At 43.0% G+C, this 24965-nt stretch overlaps 1 protein-coding gene across 1 annotated transcript in view; it reads left to right on the top strand.

The window, feature by feature from the left end:
- The window catches only part of SUCLG2 (succinate-CoA ligase GDP-forming subunit beta), a 214449-nt gene extending 210698 nt beyond the window's left edge, over nucleotides 1-3751 (top strand). Inside the window, exon 11 of the mRNA XM_045024985.1 lies at nucleotides 954-3751. Within this exon, the coding sequence (XP_044880920.1) occupies nucleotides 954-1069 (116 nt within the window). The 3' untranslated portion in view covers nucleotides 1070-3751. The remainder of the gene's footprint in view (nucleotides 1-953) is intronic.
- The last annotated feature ends 21214 nt before the right edge of the window (nucleotides 3752-24965 follow it).

Raw genomic sequence — 24965 nt, 5'->3', positions numbered from 1 at the left:
CCTGTGCAGCTTTAATAAACGAAGAGCTTCAATGACAATCAGTCATCTCTTTTCATTAATCAGTTCTCATTTAACTCTGCATTTGCCTTTTATGAGAGTCTGACAGCGTGAAACATGCATTTCCCTGAAATGTCTCTCTTAATTTATAGCCTTTTCTCCTGACTATGAGAGCACTCTGTTGAGTGTATTTGAAGTGTTTGTCTACAAACAGAGCACATAGGTTCAATAGCTGTACAGTCTTACAAATGATATTATAGTATTTGGTATCTTTCAAGGAATAAAGGATAATGTCATGCTCATTTTTTGAATAATTTACAAATGAATGCTCTTCCATCTCCACTACCCTCCTGTTCTTTAAGCAGAGGTGCAGAAGTACTTTATGGGCAGAGGGTCAGACTATTCCTTGGCTACCTGCATCAGGTACTCCCAAACAGTCAAATTCTCAGGATTGCTCAGAAACCTCAAGCTTCTTAAAAAATAAAAGTAATAATAATAATTTTACTCCTTTGAGGCGATCACAGGTGGATTTTAGAGTTATAATTTATAACTGTGGTGGGGTGTTTTTTTTAATAATAATACTGCTAACTTGAGTCCAGTGCTTTAGTCTTCAAAATGTTTTACAAATGTTAATGGAATGAAGCATGGTCCATTATCTATGGTATAATTATCCATTGACTTCAGTGGACATTGGATTGGCCCCTGGGTCTTCATAACACTCCTGTGATATAGGGAAGTACTGTTATCAGAGAGTAGCTTATCTGAGGCCATAGAAGTAGGCACTGTCAGAGATGGAATTAGATTTTAGGAGTTCCTGGACTCAGACCCCTAGGTGACTCCCCTCTCTTTAAAGCAAAATGAAATCTGGTTTAATGTTTTAAACCAGGTTGATGAAGGGTTAATAGAAAGCATTTGCAACATGTATTCATTAGTTAACCTTTTCAATCTCCTTTTAGGAACGAATGTTCATGAGGCCCAGCGCATTCTGAATGAAAGCGGGTTACCAATCACCTCTGCAAGGGACCTTGAGGATGCAGCAAAGAAAGCAGTGGCTAGTGTGGAAAACAAATGACTCCTTGAAGATATTTGCCTGCAGAGGGTCTGTGATTCACAAAAGTGACATTCACATTCTTGTTGCAGAGAGAATTATTAGGGTTCGTTAAAGCAGTCATCAGTATTGCTGAACTTACCTATCTGACATATGCAGAGGGTACCAAAATTAGTGAATCCTCAATCTGCATATTTCTGGATTGAGAAATACGTTAATTAACATTTAATTCCACAAAGTTCCTGGGGTTTTTCCAAAATAATGTAGTTGATGGGTTTGTGAATGAGGTATAGTCAGTAACTTACTGATTCCTGTCAATAGGGTTGTTCCCTAATCCAACAAATACTGTTTGCACATTTTTTTGGAAAAACATTTTAGTTCATTTTTCATGTCCTAAAGAGTCAGCAGGCAAAAGTAAATCCTAATAATTGATGTATTTTTATGAATTTTTACAATAACAATCAAAAAAATCTGCTTACAATAAATATATTTTTCCAGATGTATAGGATTTGTTTTCTTCCTTAGATAATTTGTGGTGTATCACACTCCATGCCTTAACATATCATCTTTGTATTCAAATATAAAAAGTATACCTCACATTGGGAAGAAAAATTGAATATATTATTTGTGGTAGTGAAAGGACCTTCCATTCTTATACTGTACCAGTAAACAGATGAAATGTGATTCAGTTGATTGTGCTGCCCATTGGAGATGAAATTAAGTATAGTCCTTCCAAATGTAACAGTGACCTACGGTATCTATGGGTGTATGTATGCAGTTAATCTAATGGCTGCCAGCTTTTCAAAATAAACTCTTTAAGTAATAGGAGGTATTGCAGTTCTGAATATTCAGTATAATGTATGAATCAATAGCAGCACTATGTGAGTAATAAGAAAAAAAAATTCTCAAAATAGTCATTTTATTTCCAAAAAAGAATTTTGATTTGCTGTTTAAAAAAAAAAGAAAAAGAAAAGAAAAAAAAACTTTTCTTGTTCAGTTTTCACAAACATTTGAATGCTCAAGCTTTAGTAATGCAAATACTTTAGATAAGCAAATTCTAAGTTGCAGTACTTGAATATCCACTAAAAATCCTATTTTGATTGTGTAGTCATTTGTACTGTTATAATAATTCAAGCTGTTGATTATTTACACAAATCATTCAATCAGGGAACAGAAGACACTATCATGTGGCTTGAGTAACTAACCAATGCAGTACACATTGCAGACCACAAACTGTTTGCTGAAATTTGTGAATAATTTTGAGTAATGTACCAATGAGAGCATGTCATGATCTGTTTCTGAACAATTTGTAAATGGGGGAAAAGGTAAAATTTGTCTAATAAATTATTCATTGTGAATTATTTGCTCCGCTCTAATCAACACTCTGCTTTATTTGGGGAAAGAAATACTTTGTCATTTAAATTTGTGTTGACATTTCCATGACAACATTTATATTCAGAAATGATTTTTTTTATTAATCTATGTAGATCTACAAGTATAGCTAGATTCTGCAATTACCTAATTCCTCTTCCTTCAGCCTGTTGCCCAAGGAAATAAATATATCATCATTAGAATAGTGATAGACATACTAGTGTGAGTTACTGTCCATATAAGAAAATTACTAATTCAATTAAAGATAATAAGTATTTGATTCATTTAATGAGGATCTGGTAAATGATTGTACGGTGGGCTACTTAAAAAAAAAAAAAAAGAAAAAAACACTTACCATAAACATCTCAGTATGATGACATATTCTAAGTACAGGAAAATAAAAACATTTTTGTGTCAGTCAGTAAAGTGGTAAGGTAAATATTTCCTTGTTAAGGTCCCATACAGTGTCTAGCTTTCTTATGGTATCCAACATATACAATAGATATGTTTACTCAGGTTAAGCTGCATGTAGATCTGAGAGAAGTCAGTATTTGTTTGGACCTGTGCTAATAATCCAAATTTTCATATTACTTATAGCTTTTTTAAATAATATTAAATAATTAGTGATTTTGAAAGTTTTGTGGTAGTTGGAATTTACTGTTTTTTGCTACCAGTGCTGTTTGAAGCAGTGCAGATTTCCCTAGGAGTTTGTGTTTAAACTTTCTACTAAATTTTTTTAAATATACAGAGCTGGTAATTAAATTTAGCAACCCATGAAAAGGAGTTCAGGTTTTTGAGGGAAGTAATTTTACTTAATATGGCTGACTCAACTTCCAGTGGTAAATATGATTGTAAATAGATTCAGTTTTTCGTTTTAAAATTCATCTTAATGTTCATGGAGCTGCCTACTTTCCCAGAACATGTGAATAAATGCTCCTCTCTGTTCTTTATGGCCTCACTAAAGTCCATGGAAAAACTCCTATTGACTTCAACAGGATAAAATCTTGATCCTGTATTTCTCACCCAGGCCTTAAACAGTGAATTTCAGTTTCTTGCATTTAGTGGGGAAAATAGTACTTGAAATTTAAAACGATCTTTTTATACTGGTCACAGAAGTCTTTTCTTGCCTTACCATGAGCGTCTTCTCTACTTTGATCCAGTAATTTGCAACAGTCACTGAAATGTATCTATAAGAAATGAGTGAAAGATGCACACTTACCTTTTTTGGTTCTAAATTCATAAAGAATATAACATTTGGCACATTGGTATGAATTTTTTTTACATGTTTTCATGTGCACCAAATATTTAGCCAAATAAATGCAAAAGTCAACCCAATTAATGACTCTGCTTATTCTTTTTAGAGTAAGAAAACTGATTTGTTTGCCTGCTGACTTGTCTGCTCTTCCATGCTGCACCTTCTTATGGACCTGTGAACTGAAGCCCATGTGGATTTATTTCCATATGGGCAATTCTTGTGTGATCTTAGGCATTTTGCCTTGTGTGATCACACACACAAAGATAAGGCTTTTAAGCATTTTGGTTGGTTGGTTTTAAGCTGTATGCCTCCATTTATGATAAGGTGTTTCCAGTCCTGTCCAAGCTTCATACCCAATATCCACATAAAGAATGGGGCAGTGCACTGCACACTTACAAAAACCTTATTTTTATTTTGAGGACAATATGCAAAACTATATAAACTCTGGAGAATGCATGCACTTCAGAGGTGTCATGGTTTGACAACACTGTCTGGTGCAGTTTGAAGATTAGAAATGCCAAATTCAGCAGCATTTTTTCATTCCAGTCATTAGCTCGTGCTGGGTTCAAAGGTACTTTTCACTCTTTAGTTGTTCGATGTCCTTGGTGTGACGTTCTTTGCACGGAATAAACGTGCCAAAACTGCTGGTGCCAAGGAATTGGAACCAAAACCCTTATTTGTAATTTGTCTTTGCATTTGTTCCCCACCCCTCTTTGGATGCATGGCCTCAGTCCTGCAGGGCACTGACTGTGGAGCCATACAGAGACGGTGACCGTTGAGGTTTGGCATTCAGCAGAAACTCAGCAACTGGCTTCAGTATGCGCACAAGGGTGAGCGTCTAGCTGTACCATTCTGAGTCACAGTGCTTTGTCAGTCTTCTGTACAAACAATCCACAGGGGTGCTGAGTGGCCAAACTGTCACCGGACAGAATTGGAGTGGGGATTGAAACCTAGTGTTTAAGGCGGAACCCATGCATGACATTAGTGACACAGCAGTCATTTTACTTCATAAGAATCCCGACATGTACTGGAAGGCAGATTGCAAAGCAGAGGCCATCTGGATAACGCCAGCCGAAGGCACACATGATGTTAAACGCCATTGTACGTAACTTGCTTCAGAACATAGGTTCATGTGACATTTTGATAGTATATTTCCATCTTTTAACGTCCCCCTTATTTTCCCTCACAAATTCCTTGATAACCACAGTAGAAATGCATAAACACGCAGTGTGCTCAAAAGACCTCTTATGGTGGAATGTGGAGGCATGAGGAGCAGCATTTCTGCTAATCAGATCCTGCATGAGTATCTGGGGCTCAGATTGTAACTTAACAAAGGAACCCCTGAATCAGATTTCCTGTCACATTAACTGTGCTGCCATAAATCGGTATTCTGCACAGTGTCGGCGCGAGACTGATTATCTTTACTGCAGCGTGTCGAGTCACAGAATGGTAAGAACCACATTCACCATCCTTGGCAGCTGCTTAACTTGCAGCCATTTTCTCACCTCAGCAGGATTGAGCCCTAAAAGGCTAATCTGGCGTGTGTACTCATGAAAGTAATAGAACACTCAGCAGGAATATGCCTGTGGGTGAGAACAAGCTGTGGATAAAATTTCACCCTTGTTCAGAGAGCCAGTACAAGATCTAAGCACAATTAAGTCCCACTTAATGTCTGTTTTGAGGGTTTAAATGGGATTTAAAGTGGCCCATAGGCCGTGAGATTTCACTATATGTTAATAAAGGTTCTAGGACAGGGCCCTATTAAAACAAGAATAAAAGGATGAAAATCCTTGCACGCTGACACTGTATTAGGGTTTGACAAGATCTCTTTAAAGTTCTTCCAAAGAAAAAGAGGGGTAGCCGTGTTAGTCCGGTTCTGTAGAAGCAGCAAGGCATCCGAAGAAGTGGGTATTCACCCACAAAAGCTCATGCTGCAAAACGTCTGTTAGTCTATAAGGTGCCACAGGATTCTTTTCTGCTTCCAAAGAAAAAGTTACAGCTGGGTGTTAGACTTTTGTTGTGGTGATGGATATTTCTAGTGCTGTTGTATTGGGAATGGATTCCTCGTAAAATGGTAAAACAAATTTGTTCCTGGACAGTATTCAGCTATCCATTTTGGATGTAGGTAAGAGGACGTGTGGACCCTGGCAGGCAAATCTTGGAACCTTAGAGGTGCCTTGGCCATGCCTACAGAGTGACAGAGATGAATAGCTCGGAATAAAGTTATGGTGAAGCTAGGACATCGTGCAATAATACCCCTGTGGGTAAAGGACTGCAGCAGTGAACCTGTAGGAGAGTTTGAAGCTATGAATATCCAGTTGGGATTGCTGTTTAGCGGAACTCTGTTTTGAGCAGGACCAAAGGGTTAGATCTGGGTAAGAGCAATTAATGTGACTGACCAGGAAGTGCAGCTAGTGAAAAATCAGATCTTGGGGACAGTGTCTAGTGTAGTTGGCATCTCAAAGCCTCTCAAGGGGCAGAGATCATCAGCTGTGAAGCTTAAATTCTTGGGCCCATTCCATCTATTCCTAGTAACCTGTAATGCTTCAAAGATTGCTGTCAGATTTGCATTTGAACAAATTGAGGTGAGGGCAGTGAGAACAGACTCAGACTGGTTTTCTGATGACATCTGGCAAAAGCAGTCTAAGGACCCTGAGTTATCTTTGGTGGCCAGTAGATCTACTGAAGGAGACCCAGCCTGGTTAGGTTCAGCGCAGTTCAGGAACCATTGAATCCATTGATGTAGCTACCAATTTGCTGGTGTATAAAGATAACAGGATTGTCTTGTCAGCCAGCTTACAGGGAACAGTACTGGAGGTCTTCATGATAACAAAGTGCAGGCCATCTGGGTATGAAAAGACACTAATCTGCATATTCAACAGATTTTTTTTGGTTTGGCATCACCGCACATGTTGAGGACTCATAAACATAGAGAGAAGGGTAGCATAAAATCCCTCCTTGGCAGCTTTACTAAATCACTTTATATGTAAGGGGTTAAGAAGCTCAAATAACCTAATTGGCACCTGACCAGAAGGACCAATGAGAAAAGAAGATACTTTCAAATCTGAGGGGGGGGGGGATTTGTTTGTGTCTCTCTTTGTTGTTCCCACTCCGGTCGGATGGAGAGAGAAGCCAAGCAGGTACAACATCTCCTGAAAATATACCTGGAATAATCCATCTAAAATCACAGAAATTGTAAGTAAGGCAAGGAAAGGCATTAGGTTATCTGTTGGTTTAGCTCGTAAATTTTCCTATGCTCCAAAGGTAGCTTTATTCCTGTTTTAGTAACTGTGAAGCTGAGTCCTGAGGGGAGTCCTCTGTGTTTTAAATATTTTTATTACCCTATAAAGTTACCTTCCATCCTGATTTTGCAGGTGTGATTCTTTTACTTTTTTCTTTATAATAAAGTTCTTCTTTTAAGAACCTGATTGATTTTAATGTCCTGAAGATAAAGGGTCTGGTCTGTACTCACATTGCTAAGGCAATTAGTTGGTATATTATTCTCAAGCCTCCCCAGGAAATGGGGTGAAGGGGGGGATATTTTGGGGGGATAGGGATTCAAAGTGACCCTTCCCTGAATTTTTGTGTAAATCACCTGGTGGTGGCAGCAATATCATCCAAGGACAAGGAAAGGAGTTTGTGCTGTGGGGAAGTTTTTAACCTAAGCTGGCAGAATATAAGCTTAGGGGGTCTTTCACACAGGTCCCCACATCTGTACCCCAGAGTTCAGAGTTGGGGGGACGACCGTGACAAGGACTTGAATACTTTTTATCTGTCAAGACAAGAAAGCACCAGCAAGAAGAGACAAAATTCCTTTAGGGGAACTACATAGTAAGTCCTGGGAGTTCATACGGATTGACTTGAAAGGCCCAGTACCAGAAACACCAGCTGGAAATCGGTATTCGCTGGTAGCATCTGACACCCCCTCAAAGTCAACGGTGGCGCAGCCACTGCAGGATAAAAGGACTGGGACAGTTATGGCAGCATCTGTGAAACATGCCATGTTGCACTTCAGCCCACCAAGCTTCATCTGCAGTGATCAGGGGAAGGAATTTGAATCACGGTTCTTACACAAGGTCTGCAGATCCCTCCAGGTAACCCAGGTGAGGATCGTGTCAGCTCCGTGTAGACACACCCTAACTCTTCCTCCCTTCCCTAAGTCACATGGGTTTGAGGAGTACCAGGAACACAGATCCTGCTCTCCCCACTCCACTCGAGCTGTGAAATGGGGCAACAGCAATGTACATTGGAATGGGGTGCAGTATTCTTCAGCTGTGTTGGGTCCAGTCGTTATCTATGCCTATATATTGGTTCTATGGCTAGAAGGGTTCTTTGTAGCCAGACAGAGACTTTATTCTTGAGAAAAGCAGCTTTTCATTTAGTTCCCAGAGAATAATGTCCAGCCGTCAGGAAATGAAAATCAGATTATGCAAACGCAAGATTTATCTTAACAAAAAGAACACTGTTATTGCACTGCAGAACAGGCAGGGCGAAGAACGAGGAGCATCTATCAACTTTAATATGTTTAATTTAAAAGGGAACAGGTTGCACCAACAATTTCTTTTCTGCTTAATGAGGCCCTTTCATAAGTAAAGTAGCAGGATTTGCGTGTCACCCAGAGGAAATCAGTATATGTATATTCATACTGTGGTGCAAAATTTGTGCCGATCCCATTTATTTAAAACTTTTTTTCTAGCCCAGCTGTAGTAGGTTTGATGTCAGGTTTCTTTCATCAGGAAAATAGATGCACTGTTGGCTCAATCCTGAAACTTTTCAGTGGCTTTGTTCAGCCTCGTAAGGCACGATCTTCAGATTTCAAACAATTAGTCGTACACCTGGGTTGCCTCGTTGTGCGCTGCTTGTCAAACAGAGAAAAATGCTTAGACATAGGAAGAAAAGTTTCATTTGAGGCCTGCTAGCCCCCTCCACTTCAGGCAGGGAAAGAGGGAAGGTCCATCTGATCCAGGTCCATCTGACTACATTTCCATACGGTGACTGTCTCTGTGACTTTTGTGTAGAGATAGCAGTGTGCTACCTGGCCTGTAATGACAGCTACTTGACATGCAAGTTCTCTGAGGAAGCTCCTCCTCCAAAGGGATTGGAAGATATGGAAGGGTAAGGAGGCTGTCTGCACTGATCATGCCCTAAATCCGTAGCCAGCAGCCGTCTAAGCAGTTGCCTGTGCATAAATTCAGGCTGCTTGTAGGGGTGGTTAATTGGGTCTCTGCTGCATCCCACCTAGAGCAAAGGTGCGGGGTGCTACAGAGGAGCCCTGCTGTTAGAGGGGTGCCAGAGGAGCAATGTGGAAGGGCCGACTGTCAACAGGATTGGGGGGGCCCTTCCTCACAGACTCCCAGGAGCTGCAGAGCGAGGCAGGCCCCACTCCCCATGCCTCCTGTTTACAGGGAAGATTTGGTGAAGTCCCCATGAGAGGAACATCCATTCCCTGCCCAACCGCCACTTCCATGCTGCCCTGCCTGTGGGTATTTCCACTGAGAGGTACAACACGGCCATCAATGAGTAAGGGCCAGTTCATCCCACAGGGGGGACAGGGAGCCTCACAAATAGTTCTAGTGTTTCCTCCCCCTCCTCAGAACAGGCAGAGGGGCTTTCACCCCCTTAAATCTGCAGGCTCCTCTGTTCTTTCACACCCCCTGCTTGGCAGCGTTGCTCCCTGACAGACTCTTGGTCGGTGGTAATAGTGGGGTTTAGTGGTCATTTAGCAGAGGTGGGATGCAGCAGAGACCCAATTAACCACCCCTACAAGCAGCCTGAATTTATGCACAGACAACTGCTTAGACGGCTGCTGGCTACGGATTTAGGGCACGATCAGTGCAGAGAGCCTCCTCACCCTTCCACATCTCATCATTTGAGTCAACAATACCTTACACTGGCATTCCCCGTGAGGTTGGGAGGAGGATGCTATGGACCCCACAGCCCCACTATATCCTACTAACAAGCCCTGGAGCTAAATCCTTGCAGGGAGGCTTCCACTCAGGGTAAAATGGAACCAGTGAAATGGAACCAGTATTCCTTTCCTTACGGGTCCTCAAAGACCGGATGTGCTGGATCTGGGTCTCGTCCTCTTGTGAGAGCAGATGGGGCACAATCTGGCACTAAATTCTGAATAAAATCAAGGCTCATTTGTGCTGAAATCTACCAGGGCAGGGAGGTAAGGGAGCTAGCGACAGAAGGCAGCTACTCCGGGCCCTGAACACTGTTGGGAAGTACCGCATGATGGGATTTAGAGACTGAATTCCTTACCTCGCCCGAAGTGACATTTCTGCGCACCCAAGCAATCAGCTACCGTCAGAAAGGTGACAGTGACATAGTATCTGTATGTGACTTTGGGGAAGGAGGGCTCGGGGGGGATCAAAGGTAAGAGGCTTCGTGTCGTGCTAGACACAGCAATGGGAAAATGAGAAATTTGATCTTTCTATTCTAATGGACGTAAGGAGTTGCTGGGCAGCAAAAGGTGATGCAGCCCAACCGAGCTGTTCCCTTTAAGTTTATTTCCAATGTGGTGGTGGTAAATCTCCTGCCGTTGTAATTTCCTAGGCTGTGGGGGAACATGGCCAGCAAAAACAGACAACCTGAAGCACAGGCGGGCTCCGTGCTGCGTCTCAGCATACGAATAACAGGGACATTATTGAACATCAAAAGCCTTGTTTTCTCTCTCCCCTCTGCTGCTGAATGAGGAGTGAGAGGCGGACTGCACAGCAACCAAAGGAACTGGGTTATGTCCTTTAAAAGGCCCTTTTCTATGAATGCCATTGAGAGGAGGAGGCTGTAGAAATCCTGATTCTTCTGTAGGCATTAGAAATATTGGGCCAAAAGCATCACTCCTGTCTCGCCACTTCCAAAGTTCCTCCTGCCTTTGCCAAAACCAACGGGGAGCTGTTGTGCACTGGGTCTGTCTCGAAGTCCGGCTCAGCAGGCTGATACTTCTCCTGCTTGTGAGAGGGTCCATGTGAGGTCTTCGGGAGACCTGAATAGTGCAATCCCTTCCCCAAAGCAGGGGCGGGAAAAGAGGTGGTTGGACTTTCCACCTGTGGGAACAAGCAATGCTACAACTCATGCGGCAGCCCTGCATGATTGTGTTATTCGGGCCTATCAACATCTCTGCCCCGTGCTGTCTTTTTCTCCTTCCACATCAGGGTTTTGGGAGGCAGGGGGATTACCAGTGACAAATAATAATGGCATGTTAATAGGTTTTTTGCAGAGCTGTGACTATAGGCAGTGTAGTCAGAGATACATAAGGAGCAACTCTGCCCACTGCCAGTGAGAACTACCAATGCCACCTTCAAAGAAGCCATTCCCATTGCAAAGCAAGATAGTTCGCCTTATCCTTGAAAGGCCAACCCCCAGCACAGAAAATCTCTCTGCTACCACCTCCTGTCCAATCTCCTGTTCCTTGGCAAAGGAATGGAAATAGCGAAGACAGAAAGGACGAGCAGGTGCCCATGACACATGACATTAGCACATCTTGTAACCGAGTCCTGCCACCTCTTTGCTGGCCACACCCACTTTCTGGATTGCACTCTCAGGCACTGGGATGCCTTGCAGAGTGGGGGTTGCAAGTGGATTGCACCACTATAGTCCTCTCGCTAATCAAACTCTCCGCCTTCAGCACCCAACCAGCTGTGATCCTTCAGCTTCCACCAGTGGGTCCCACCCAGTGATTCGAGCCCCTCGTACCCGCGTGTAACCTTGCTGAATAACTTTCAAACTCCTGAGCCGATTTTCTGCTAATGAGGCTTCAACCTTTCAGTGGCAGCTACAAAACCCGCCTAGTCTGACGCTTCTAGATTCAGCCATGTCCGAGTCATCTAAACCCAAAATGCCTTCTTGGAAAATAGAGGATTCATTTCCTGCTACTCTCTTAACTATGTACAATTGCAGTCCTGCTAGCGGTAGCAGGAGTCTGTGTGGACACTTTTTATATTCTTCCTGCAGTAGAAAGAAGTTTAATAATGATCCTAGCAATCTGATATCAACCGAACTGACTGTTATGCAAACACCTTTCTGTTGGGCCAGCCCCACTGACACCTCTACACACATGCCATGGTGATAAAGCCCAGCCTGTGGAGTCTGTTGGGAGTCAGGCCATCAGCTGCACTTCTCAGTAGTCTGATGCCCTATCAAGCCAGCCAGGCTGTCTGATGGACTGCGCTGCCTGAGGAACCAACAGGCCGGCTCTTAACTCTAGCAGCAGCAGTAGCTCTCTGGCTGCTCAATGCGCATGCCCGCGGACTCTGCCTCCCTCTGCTCATCTCTCCAAGCCCTGCTCCTGCTCAGCTCCGCCACAGCTTCAGCCCAAACCCTGTCCTGCACCCATCCTATTCCAGCCTCGCTCCTGCCTCAGAACCAGCCCTGCTCCTGCCTTCCTTGGCTCCTGGTAATCCATTTCTGACCTTTGGCTCTGATTTTTTTACTCTAATTCCTCCTCCCCCACTGGCTCCAGCATTCGGACTCTGATTCATGACTTCAACTCTCTGTCTCAACCCTTGACTCTGGCATTTGGCCTCTGACCAGTAGCACTGACTCCTGCTCTGACCACTAGGCCTGACCACCTACAACCCAGTCCACTGAGAGAGTCACTCTGTTAGAACGCACATGTTCCTGTAGGCTACAGTCACCTCTTATGCATGTCATGCTAATGAGCATTATGTGAGACAGATTCTCAGCTGGTGGAAATTAGTGTCACTTCATTGACCTAAGTGAATGATGACCCTTTACATCCGCTGAGAATCTGGCTATGAAGATGTTGCTATGGGAGACCAGACCTCCATCTTTCTGGTACTTAAAGAAGACAAGACAAATGTTTAATGCAATACTGTTCACACCCACAACCTAACCTTTCCTCATTGTCTGTCTCACAACTTGGCTGCCCACTGAGTTATTCTCTTTGTATTTTATCATATTTCAGTCAAAGTTGGTGAATTGTGAACTCAGTGGTAAATTGCAACCCCTGTAGTACCAGTGGCTCCATCTACCACACTCCCAAATGCTTTCTCCTTACTGGATTGCATTAAAAATTGAACTCCTGCTGCTGAGGTTAATCCCTCATCATCTGTAATCCGAACAGGCATATGCAAAACACAGCACAAAAGATGCAATCAGTTGTATTTCCTTTTACATAACTATTGTCTGTAGCCCCATTGGGATGTTTGACAACGCACTCCTCCAAAATTTGTGCAATGAACATCTGGCCGTCGGTTCTTAAATCTGTTTAGGAGAATATGCACCAGAGAGAGGAAAATTTCCAAGACACAATATGTCACCCGCAACAGAATGTAGCTTGTCTTTATTACTTTGATGAATATTACTTATTGCCACTTTCATGCCTATGTCCAGAGGGCTAAATGCTCATCCGTCAAGAAGAAACCTTCTAGGACAATAACAGCCTGGAATTCAGTCCATTTCAATTCTGCATGTGCACTGTTCAGCCTTAGGACTTCAGGTTTATTGATTTCCTAAACGTTTTCCCTGGATTAATTTTTCCACTATCCTCTGGATTATAGCCATCATGGAAAGCTCTGTCCGGAAACCTGCTGAGCACTTCCATGATTGTTGTAACCATTTTTCTACTTGGGAAGTTCCCTAATTCACCCTCCCGGGGCTGGCCTTTGAAAACAGCTTGCTTTCAAAGGACACTTAGTGGTTTGCCAGAACTGTGTCCCATAGCAATGATTGATTTCATTTTTTGTCATTAAATTTGAGCTCTTCAAATGGTTTGTAAGATCACAAAAAAAAAGAGGAGGAGGAGGATGGAAAGTGGAGCTGCCACCCCCAGCCACTTCCAGATCCTGCTAAGATCTGAAAACAAGGCAGCATGAGAAGTGAAGTCCTTGTTTGCAGCCTGTACAGTGAAACTTTCATGTGCACTACCTTTTGTTCAGCTCTCTGTTGCATGTGTAACAGAAGCACCCCCATGCGGTGCATGAGTCTTTTGTAAAGATGGGCATAAAAAGCGGGTAGTTCAGACCTTCTGTCTACACCACATTCACAGCCTTCACTACCAGCAGTGTGGTCACTAATCTTTTTTTCCCCTCTGGTCTCTAATTCCATACTGGTGGTTCATAATAAAATTGTAACTCGGCAGCTCAAAAGTAGTAACCATTTTTAGGGAAAACCCTAACCCCTTTTCCCTTGCCAGTCATGGCCAGGCCCTGTTCACTGCCACATTGATGAGAGCCAAACTCATACCTCTTAACCTGATCTATTTGAAAATGTCTCATTTCAGTTAAGCTATTTCTTTCTGTAAAGTGGAAGCAGGCTCAACATCTCTTCCGTAGGGTTCCACTTCCAGCTACTCCTTCCAAACTGTGACTTCATGATAAGTATGAACTATATCTTCTTATTTACTAATAGCCATCAAAAAACGTAAGTCCAAGCATTCCAAAACTGATAGTGATTTTAGGTACCTAACTTGAAACACCCAAGAGGGGCCTGATCTTCAGAGGGTGGCTGCTAAAGCGTGATCTGAAAGCTCAGATTGGGTACCCCAAATCATTAGTCACTTTTGAAAACCTTAGCCATAGGGTGCCAAATCCTCAGCTGCTGTGAACTGCCATAACTCCAGTGAAGTCAACAGAAGAACTACACCTATTTGCACCAGCTGAGGAGCTAACCCAATGCATTTTCCTTTGGCAGATATTGCTAATGACATCAAAGCCATTTTCTGAAGACAAGATTCTAAAAGCAACTTCTTCAACCGGTCACTGGCACCAATCATTGAGACCCATTGATGCAAATATCTAGGAGAATTATGAAAGCAGCACAACCAAGTGAAATGATGAGAATAAACTGGGCAAATGTCTTGAAGCTTTTTCATTTCATCAAACTAGACATAACCTTCACCAGAGAATCAGGGCAGATATTCAGCGTGGTCTTAGCAGGTGTCCATTGATGCTCTTCCAAAATGCGGACATAAAACCAAAGGCCAATGTTTAAAAATCTGGCCTTTAAAAGCTAAGCTAAAGAGCCCGTGCTGGAGCATGGCACAATATCTACTTCGTTACTACTTGGTGCAATACGAGGGAAATTCAGCCTACTATTTTGACTGTGTAAAGTATTGATCTAAGATGAGAGAAAATACTAGCCAGTTACTAGGCTAAATGTGATTAGATGTGTAAAGCCTCAGTTCTTCTTTTAATTCAACCTACTAATGGATTCCCCTGGCGAGCCTGTTTTTTGGTACTGAATTATCCAATTATAGATCTATCTACTATTAAGTCTGCAAACAAAACGTCAATCACAGTTCCCTGAGGACTGCAATTCCAAGGAGTGTGTACAGGGCTACTACTGGTCTGACAGCACTGGAGAATTAATGTATAGAACAATCTTCCTTCTCCCCCCCCCACCCCCATGGGTCATTCTTCAACTCTTCTTTCTGTGGCGTGCAGGAGTTTGTAGTCGTGGTCTGGTTAAAAAATTTAATCTGAAGCTATTTTTCAGTGGACGTGGGTTTTTGAGTAAACAAAACTTGTTGTGGAAAATGCCCACTTTCCTAAAATATTTTTGATTTTCAGTCAGGAAACCAAACGCTGAAAACATTTAGCCAAATATTTTCAACTTTTTGCTTTTGGAACTGCGGAAAAACTAAATGCCTTTGAACCATTGCAACCCTAAAAGTTTTTTTCTTTATGATGAACAAGCCAAATGTTCTTATTAAAATTTCACAGAAACATTTTTATTGAAATTTTCTGTCCCCTTCCCCCAAATCTCTCTCTTCCCAGGAAACTCTGTTGTTTTCCCTGAAAAATATAAAATAAATCAAACAGGCCAAAAAAAACAACCCAAAGAAACCCCACCTTTCCCAGGAGAACTAAATTTACTAGCTACATGCAGTAGATGCATTTCTATTACGCGTCACTTCTTTGATGGTTAGAACCCTTCTGCTAAATTCCAGCCTCCATCTATTCCTGGCCAGTAATAAATCCAGACTCTGACATCAGCTCGCTGTATAAGAATTCAGACCTGGATTTAGCTGTGAGCTACAGCCCTGCACCACTCCAGGATCACCCCTGGGTCTCAGCTTCTTCTGCTCACCTGAGCTGAGGGACACTATCTGCAGCTGTAGTGGCTGGCATGTTCTTCTATCCCTACATTATAAGTCATTGCCTCTCAAAATTGGCCGGATGCCAGTGATTATAAACTAATTGAAAAGCTTTAAAAATGCATCACTTTAATATTACCTCAGCTCTGCTAAATCTCTCCTGTAATAACTCCCTTTAGAGTTCTTCACTCGGGTTTCATTCTACTTTACTATTTATTAGATTATTACAGTTAAACTAGGAGTCCCATCACACTGCTCTGGCCCAGTGGTTGTAGGTGACCCAGAGAGAGCCCATTTAACTTCCTCTGGATGCCACCACTCTCTTGTGGATGGCATGGTCAGTTTCACAGGCGTCCAAGACCAACAGAAGTATGGTCAGGAGTGAGGGTACAGGGTTTGAGCAATGGTTGTGTATTGGCATGCCGTCTGGTCTGTTTGTGGATGGGATATCAGGTCTGTGTGCCTGGGGTACTTGGGCATGGGGAATACCAGTCAGTTCTTCTGTGATTTTCCCTGATCTCCTCCTCAGTTTTTTAAAAACATCCATCCCCTATTGATTTTTTTAAGATACTACAGGAATTTCCCAGAAACGGGAAGAAAACAGCCCCATCGCCTCAGCTCTTGACCATTTCTGGATCCATTACAAAATGGACTATTATTGTTTATATTATGGTAACACCTAGGAGCGCCCACCCCTCATGAATCAGGGCCCCATTGTACTAGGTTACAGACAAGTAACACGGAAGACACGATATGCCCAGAGACCTTACAGTATAGGTGAATTCACCTCCTACCTTATAAAATTCTCTACACACTATAAAATCATCCTCCCACCCCAGTACACTGATCTGATCCTGTTCTGCAGACTTCACCCCCGAAGTACTTTCTATACTGCCTAACTTCCCATCCGTGTTCGCCGCCACAGTTGAAACGAGGACCCCATTTTGCTAGACACAAGCAAGAGGCACTCCTTGCCCCGAAGAGCGTTCAATCTAAATGGGCATGACAGACAAAAATAGGAGGGGAAATAGGCACCGAGAGGTGAAGTAACTTGCTCAAGGTTGTCCAGTAAGTCAGAGGCAGAGCTGGGAATACAACTCACATCTCCTTAGTCTCGGTCCGGCGGCCTGTCCACTGGAGCCTGCTGCCTCTTCACCTCAATGCTCTTGCAATGAACAGTTTCTATCTGGGCTGTCTCTTGTGTCCTGTGTTTGCAATTTCCTTTCATTCTCTGGGAAGACAGGAGGCACCCTGCACATAGATGACCAGGCAGCTTAGTTACCCAATCCTGTGACTTGCCTTAACCACAGCAGCCCTGGTTGGAAAATGTTCTCAGAGGCTCTTCCATGAATGATGCTTTAGTAATGGATTGTGTTATATCAACATTTCAAACAAGACTGATCAGGAAAAGGGGCTATCGCCCATACTCTAATCCTCTGGTACTTGCTTCTGAGTTCCCAATGAACATGGCTTGTCAGGGTGATTTTCATTGTGCGACACTCAGAACAATCACTCTCAGCACAGGTGTTCTTCATGTTTACTTAGGGTGGCCTCTCCAAAGCCACCTAGGTGAGATAATGCCCAATTCCTATTAATATCTAACAGGAACGGGGCAGCCTAATCCCTTAGGTGGCTTTGAATACCTCAACCTTAATGTCATAAATACTATAAGACAACTCTGTTAAGACAAGTCTCAGCATAGGGCTAAGTCTCCCTCGGGTGCCAGCATCTGCCTGCACACTGGGTAAGGGTTTGCTTAATAAAGGAGGGTCCAGGTGAGAACCTGCTCTGATACAACCGCTCCCTTGCTAGGAAAGGGGACAATAAGGAAATGCAGATTAATTTACTACATATGAATAACCAGGAGGGTGGTAAGTATAGCTATAAAATATCCAAAATATCATAGAATCATAAAAATGTGGGACTGGAAGGGACTTTAAGAGGTCATCTAGTTCAGTCCCTGTGCTGATGCAGGACCAAGTAAACCTAGACCATTCCTGACGGGGGGTTGTCCAACCTGTTCTTAAAAACCAATCCAATGATGGGGATTCTACAACCTCCCTTGGAAGTCTGTTGCAACTACTCTTCCAATTACTCTTCCTAACATCTAACCTAAATCTCCCTTGCTGCAGATTAAGCCCATTGCTTCTTGTCCTACCTTCAGTGGCCATGGCGAACAATTGATCACCGTCCTCTCTATATCAGCCCTGAACAGATCTGAAGACTGTATCCAGTCTCCCCTCAGTCTTTTCTCAAGATTAAACATGCCAATTTTTTAAACTTTATCTCATAGATCAGGTTGTCTAAACCTTGCATCATTTTTGTTGCTCTCCTCCGGACTCTCTCCAATTTGTCCACATCTTTCCTAAAGTGTGGTGCCCAGAACTGGACATAAAACTCCAGCTGAGTATAGTGGGACAATTGCCTCATAGAATCATAGAATCTCAGGATTGGAAGGGACCTCAGGAGGTCATCTAGTCCAACCCCCTGCTCAAAGCAGGACCAAACCCAACTAAATCATCCCAGCCAGGGCTTTGTCAAGCCTGACCTTAAAAACCTCTAAGGAAGGAGATTCCACCACCTCCCTAGGTAACTCATTCCAGTTCTTCACCACCCTCCTAGTGAAAAAGTTTTTCCTAATGTCCAACCTAAACCTCCCGCTCTGCAACTTGAGACCATTACTCCTTGTTCTGTCATCTTCTACCACTGAGAACAGTTTAGATCCATCCTCTTTGGAACCCCCTTTCAGGTAGTTGAAAGCAGCTATCAAATCCCCCCTCATTCTTCTCTTCTGCACACTAAATAATCCCAGTTCCCTCAGCCTCTCCTCATAAGTCATGTGCTTCAGCCCCCTAATCATTTTTGTTGCCCTCCGCTGGACTCTCTCCAATTTATCCACATCCTTCTTGTAGTGTGGGGCCCAAAACTGGACACAGTACTCCAAAGTACTCCCATGTTTATGTATAACACCACTCTTAATGTACCTCAGAATGATGATAGCTTTTTTTTGGCCTGCACCATGTTATTGACTGATATTTAATTTGTGGTCCATTACAACCACCAGATCCTTTCCAGCAGTGCTACCACAGTTATTCCCCACTCTGTAGCTGTGCATTTTTGCCCTCCAAGTGACATGCCTCGCATTTATGTTTATGGAATTTCATCTTGTTGAATTCAGACCATTTCTCCAATTAGTTTTGAATTGCAGTCCTGTCCGCCAAAATGCTTGCAACCCCTCCCATGCACATGATATCCCTGGAATCATTGCCATGAAGGATAACGCAATGATGCAGCACTAGGGTGACCAGATATCCCGATTTTATAGGAACAGTCCTGATTCTGGGGTCTTTTTCTTATATAGGCTCCTATTACCCTCCAACCCTCGTTCCAATTTTTCACACTTGCTGTCTGGTCACCCTATGCAGCACTGTCCTGGGGTAGCATTTACCAAAGTACCTATTGCCAGATAGTCAGAGGCATTTAGATGCCTGACTCCCACTGATTTCAATTAAATCAATGGGAGTTAAGCATCTAAATATCTTTGAGGATCAGGGGCTAAGTGATTTAAGAGCGAAAGCCTGAAAGGCAATGGGGCGTAGCCTCTTAATAAGACACACATGCACTTTGGAAAGTTTAACCACTGGAACCTTAAAATGCCACACAAGAAATTTGGTGTGCTACAGTGGATTTAATCTACTGGGAGGAATCTCCTGCAGGTAAGGTGGGATTTTCACAATGCATATACATAGGCATGTTAATTGCTTTAAAAACAGGGGTGTTTTGATAAAGTTTTGCATAGCGACTGTGAGCAGGTCACTCATCTCATGCCATTCCCTTGATCAGAGAAGCTTTATGATTTGGGGTTGGCCTGCGGTCCCTTTACACCGGCTATGCTAATACAAAAGGGACACAAATCTGGTGCTAGGTGCAGAGGGAGCCCCCGGCTGGCCAACATTGCCACCTTCGACAAAAGCCTTCTGGGGCAGGTGTGCTGGCACCATTCCCAGAGAGCGAAATCTTTCCTGAGTGCTAGTCAGCGCAGCCCAGGCTGCTGGGTGAACTGGCCACCAGCCAGCCCAGGATCGACAAGGCACAACGGCGATGTAAAGCATCCTTTACACCCCTGCACCATGTCCAGCTTCAGTACAGGTCCCAGACTCCCATTGACTTTAATGAGCTTTGAATCAAGCCCTGTGCTTCCTCAGCCAAACCTCTCATTGAAGTAGTTGGTAACTTTGCCTGAGTAAGGACTGCAGGCCCTTTATGAGTATAATAAAGGGAAATCATTAACTGTCTCACTCTTTGAGCTGAGCTACCTGCTAACATGATGAAGACATCTCAGGGCATCTCATGCTTGTTCTGTGTGCCAGGTTCCCCCCACTGCTTATGGTGGGGTTTCTGTACTGGGGGAGGTGGGGTTGTTAGACAGCAGCTTTGTTTTTCATTTATTCTTTTTCATTTGTTCCACTGACACATCCTATTTTTGGTTGGAAGGCCGGTCTCAATTTGTTCAGTGTTCACCCCTATTAAAACTGGTCAAGAGATTTATGAAAATAGAATATAAAGTTCACTGTCAAAAGTCAAAACAAAATGCTTAACCCTATAACTGACCCTGAAAGGTCATCGAGTCCAGCCCCCTGCCTTCACTAGCAGGACCAAGTACTGATTTTTGCCCCAGATCCTTAAGTGGTCCCCTCAAGGATTGAACTCATGACCCAGGTTTAGCAGGCCAATGCTCAAACCACTGAGCTATCCCTCCTCCCTATAGTACTAGGCAATAAAATATTTGATGAAAATATGTTTATTGGAGCATGCATCACCATTTGGTCCAATTATTCTGCCATGAAACATTAAGAATAATGAACCAAATGGTGCCCAATAGAAGGAATACATCTGCCCTGATGAATTCCTGACAAAAGGCACTGGGAATCTTAGCACATGCATTTTGTCAACCAAGATAAGAGTAGTTCTCACTCTAGCTGATAGAGAAAGGCTTTTGACTCTTATTTATTACATGCAAATTGAATAATTAGTTACCAATATCAAATAGCCTATTTGAATGAGGCATGTAATAACTGCTTTGTTGGGAGACCGTTGCTAGCTTCATCAATTATTGGTTATACGGCCTGCAATACATGTGCAATTAATACAGGGGGAAATTATAAAAGAAAATGTAAGCAGAAACTAGTTATTTGCAAGCAAACAAAAATAGCACCAAAGAGGGCAGGAATACGTTTTCAGAGACTTGCGAATAAAATACATTTTTATTTTGAGATAGTGTGATTTGTCTCATGAGAAGAGAGAGAAAATGCACGTTAAAAACAGGAATATGATGGAATCCAAAAGTGACCTGAATATAACATTTTTGGGTGTATGTCATCAAGTTTTGCAATGTATACTTCAGTTCTGTGTAAAATACAGAATCAGAGTATTAGTTCGAAATAAATGTATAATATAAACATATTGCATGACTATGCTGTAATCAGGGGTTTCTGAAATATAGCCAACAATCCCTTCCCTAAGGTGTAGAAAAGATCTTTCAGCAACCACTAATGGGAACTTTTTTTTAAAAGGAAATTCCAGGAGGATAAACTCCCCATAGACATTCTGAAAAATAATGGTGCATTTTGATGGAATTTTCTAAACTCCTAGCATGGGCAGCTGGTAACATTATGTAACTCTAGAGATGATTTCCTGTGCTGACTTGTTAAAGGTACACTGAGCTCTTAAATATTCAGTCGTTGCTAATGATTAAGGCTACGTTTTAGTCACAGATATTTTTAGTAAAAGTCATGGACAGGTCACAGGCAGTAAACAAAAATTCACGGCCTGTGACCTGTCCATGACTTTTACCATATACTCCTAACTAAAACTTGGGCAGGGGGCCTCGGGTGCTCTGGGGTGGGGGCAGCTCGGGGTCCCCAGGGGTGCTGTGCGGGAGGTTGGCCTGTAGGGACGGGCAGCGCGCGGAGCTGCATGGCCATGTCATTGGGAGCCGGGGAGCCCCTCACCCCGAGATAAGTGCTGCCCCACACCCCAACCCCCCGCCTCTAGTCCTGAGCTCCCTCCCACACACCCAAACTGCTGCTGCTGGCTGCTGCAGAAGTCACAGAGGTCACGGAAAGTCATGGAATCCATGACCTCTGTGACAGACTCGCAGCCTTAACAATGATAAATGGGATGATTATCTTTCTTTTTTGCTTCCACCTTAGCTAAAATGATACAGCAACAAAGAGACAATATTCATTTTCATCTATTTTTCTTGGGCTGCTTTGCTTGCCATCTCTCATGCCTCTAGGTAATGTTGGACAGTCTTGGAAACTAACTTAAAAATACAGAAGTTTGCATAAAAAGCAGGTCATCCAGACAATGAAATGTTTTTCCATATTTTAGGCATTAAGAGCTTTCTCGGGGTCCTGTTCACATGCAATAAAATGACTTTAGGATAAGTGTTCTTGACACTGGAATTGGTTGTAACTCCACTGCCATTTCCCATTTGACATTTATTAAAAGGAGTGAAATGCGGGGGTTAATTATTATAATTATTTATGTATAGGGCATCAAAGCCAAAGGCCCCTTGGTAGCCAATACATTATTAAACTGTCAACCAGAAATACCAGTCAGCAGGCCATAAATACCTGCCCCACCTACTCTCATGGAACTGAAAAGGGAAACAAACATGTTTTTGCACAGCGTTGGTTGGGAAATGATTTTTTTTTCCCATAAGAAATTTTGAACAAAAATCTTTGTGTAAAATTTTGTCAGAGAAAACATTTGGTTTCCCCCAGGCAAGTTTTGAACTGATTCATTTTGAATTGCCATTTCAATTACAATGTTCTTTCTCTTTGGGATTTTTTTTATTTAAAAATAATAATTAAATTACATTTTAAGTGGCAACTAAAAGAGGTTTTTATTGGCTTTGTTTTGGAATGCTGATTTGAATTTTTAAAAAACATGGTTTGAAATTTCCTGTGGTAAAACTGATTTCTTTCCCCCCATGAAAAATTTTCAGTTTTGATGGAAAACTTTCAGCAAGACAATTTTTTATCAGCTTCTAATCTTAAGCTTTGACTGGCAAGGTGCTACACATGTACAGTGCTGAACCAGGGACTGTCTGCATTGGAGAGAGAAGAGCAAGGTCTCAGAGAGATTTTTCTGGTTGATTTTAGGCCTGTGTTGCTTATTGAGTTTCTCAACATGCTGGGAAGGCTTCCAGCCGTGGCCTGTGTTTGGAATCTGTGTCCTTTCTGACTGGTGAAGAACTGACTAAGGGCTTGTCTTCACTACGGCACTAAATCAGGGCCCCTGTGATTGATGCAGGGGTGATGATTTAGCATGTCTGCTGAAGAAGCGTTACGTCAATGGGAGTGCGCACTCCTGTTGACGTAATTAATCCACCTCAAGAAAGGCGGAAGCTAAGTTGGCGGGAGAGCGTCTCCCACTGACACAGCGTGGTGTAGACTTTGCGTTAAGTCAATGTAAACTACGTTGCTTATGGGGCTAGTTTTTCCACACTCCTGAGTGACGTAACTTACATCGACTTAAGCTGTAGTGTAGACAGACCTGAGTCATTTACTGGAAGAGATTCCTTTTGGCCTTGATTCAGCAAGGCATCCTGCATCACAAAAGTACTTAAGCAGGGTGGGAGGGATAGCTCAGTGGTTTGAGCATCAGCCCGCTAAACCCAGGATTATGAGCTCAATCTTTGAGGGGGCCATTTAGGTCCCTAATAATCTATGGTTCTATCCCTTTTTCTTTAAGCAAAGGTTCAATATACCCAGACAATAGTATCATCCCTCTGACTGCAGGAGGGTATCTGTTGTCTGTTAGTTCAGTTTGCAATGGGAGGACTTGTCAGCCTTCCAGGTCTTTTCAATCATATTGCAACAAACACCAGAACTTTTTGTGATCATCATCTGTTCAGAAGGCTGTGACTCTTTCTCTCCAATGTGGCTCTCACTGCTCTCATCTAAGCTGTTGTCACTTTGAGTAGACCATAGGTCTATCTTCACTGCAGCGTTAGGCTGGGTAATGAGCCCCCAGTTCCGAGTGCCCCTGTTAGCCAGCCCAGTTCCGTGCAGCCACACTGCAAAGCCGCTCTCGAGTCACTCTGTCCTCACTGGTGCACTCACCCGTGTATGTTGCTAGGGCATCGGGGGGCACATCCCAGGGTTCTTTGTGCTGCAGTAACTGAGCTGCTCTGTGATTTTTTTCCCAGTAAATTATGGGAAGAACTCGTCTCTCCTCCTGGGCACATGGGAGGAATTGTGGGAGGCATGGGAGGATTATCGGCTGGAGTGATTTAGCCTGAATCCTCATTGCAAAGTTACTAGCCAAAGTGAAAGCAGGGCCTAGGCTCTAACCACGTCACCATGCGAGCTTGCCCAGGTGGAAAGCAGCACTAGACTTGGGCAACAGGGTTTTCTGTGTGGATGGGAGAGGAGCTAGGGAAAATACCTAGGCAAGAGCATGGGCTAACTCGGCTCTGAAGGCAAACCCCACAGCAATATGTTCTGCACAGGGAAACACTTCACATCACCCCAGAAACCGGTGCAGATGACCAAGGCTGAGCTGTGAGCCCACGACACTTCTGTTCTGGAGTCTGCATTTTAAATGAATGGCAGCTGAAGGTGCTGACCACCTTGCAAAAGTCATCCCTCAGTTCATCTAACTGTAGCAGATGTTCAACCTCAGGGGTTAAGGTAGAGTGGAGAAAGTACTCTTAAGGGACTCGAGAGACCTGGGCTCTATTCCTGTCTCTGCCATTGGCCTGCTGAGTGACCTGGGCAAATCACGTGCCTTCTCTGTGCCCCAGTTTCCCTATCTGTAGAATGGGGATAATGATACTGCGCTCCTTTTGTAAATCCCTTTGAGGTGTACTCATGAGAAGTGCAGTAGAAGAGCTGAGTGGTGGTGTTTTTCTTCTTCTGACAAGTACTATTCATGCTTCACCCTTGACTTTCAAAATATTCCTTCTAGTTGTGTCATTATTCATATGTTTAAAGCTAAGAATTTGCAGGCCAGGGTCCTGATTTCTCTGCATCTAAGTTCCCCATTGGGAAAATAATATTTCAGAAGAGTGTTTGTGAGCATAAAATCATTATTGTTTGTAAGACATTCATGGTATGTCTATGCTGCATTGTAAACACAGGTCCAATGGACCCTGGCTTGTAGACTCAGAGGGGTGGCCACACTGTATGTAAACCTGGGTTTAGAATTGCTAAACCTGGGTC

Source organism: Mauremys mutica, chromosome 7 (genome assembly GCF_020497125.1).
Source record: "Mauremys mutica isolate MM-2020 ecotype Southern chromosome 7, ASM2049712v1, whole genome shotgun sequence".
Lineage (NCBI taxonomy): Eukaryota > Metazoa > Chordata > Testudines > Geoemydidae > Mauremys > Mauremys mutica.
This window is presented reverse-complemented; position numbering and strand designations above follow the sequence as displayed.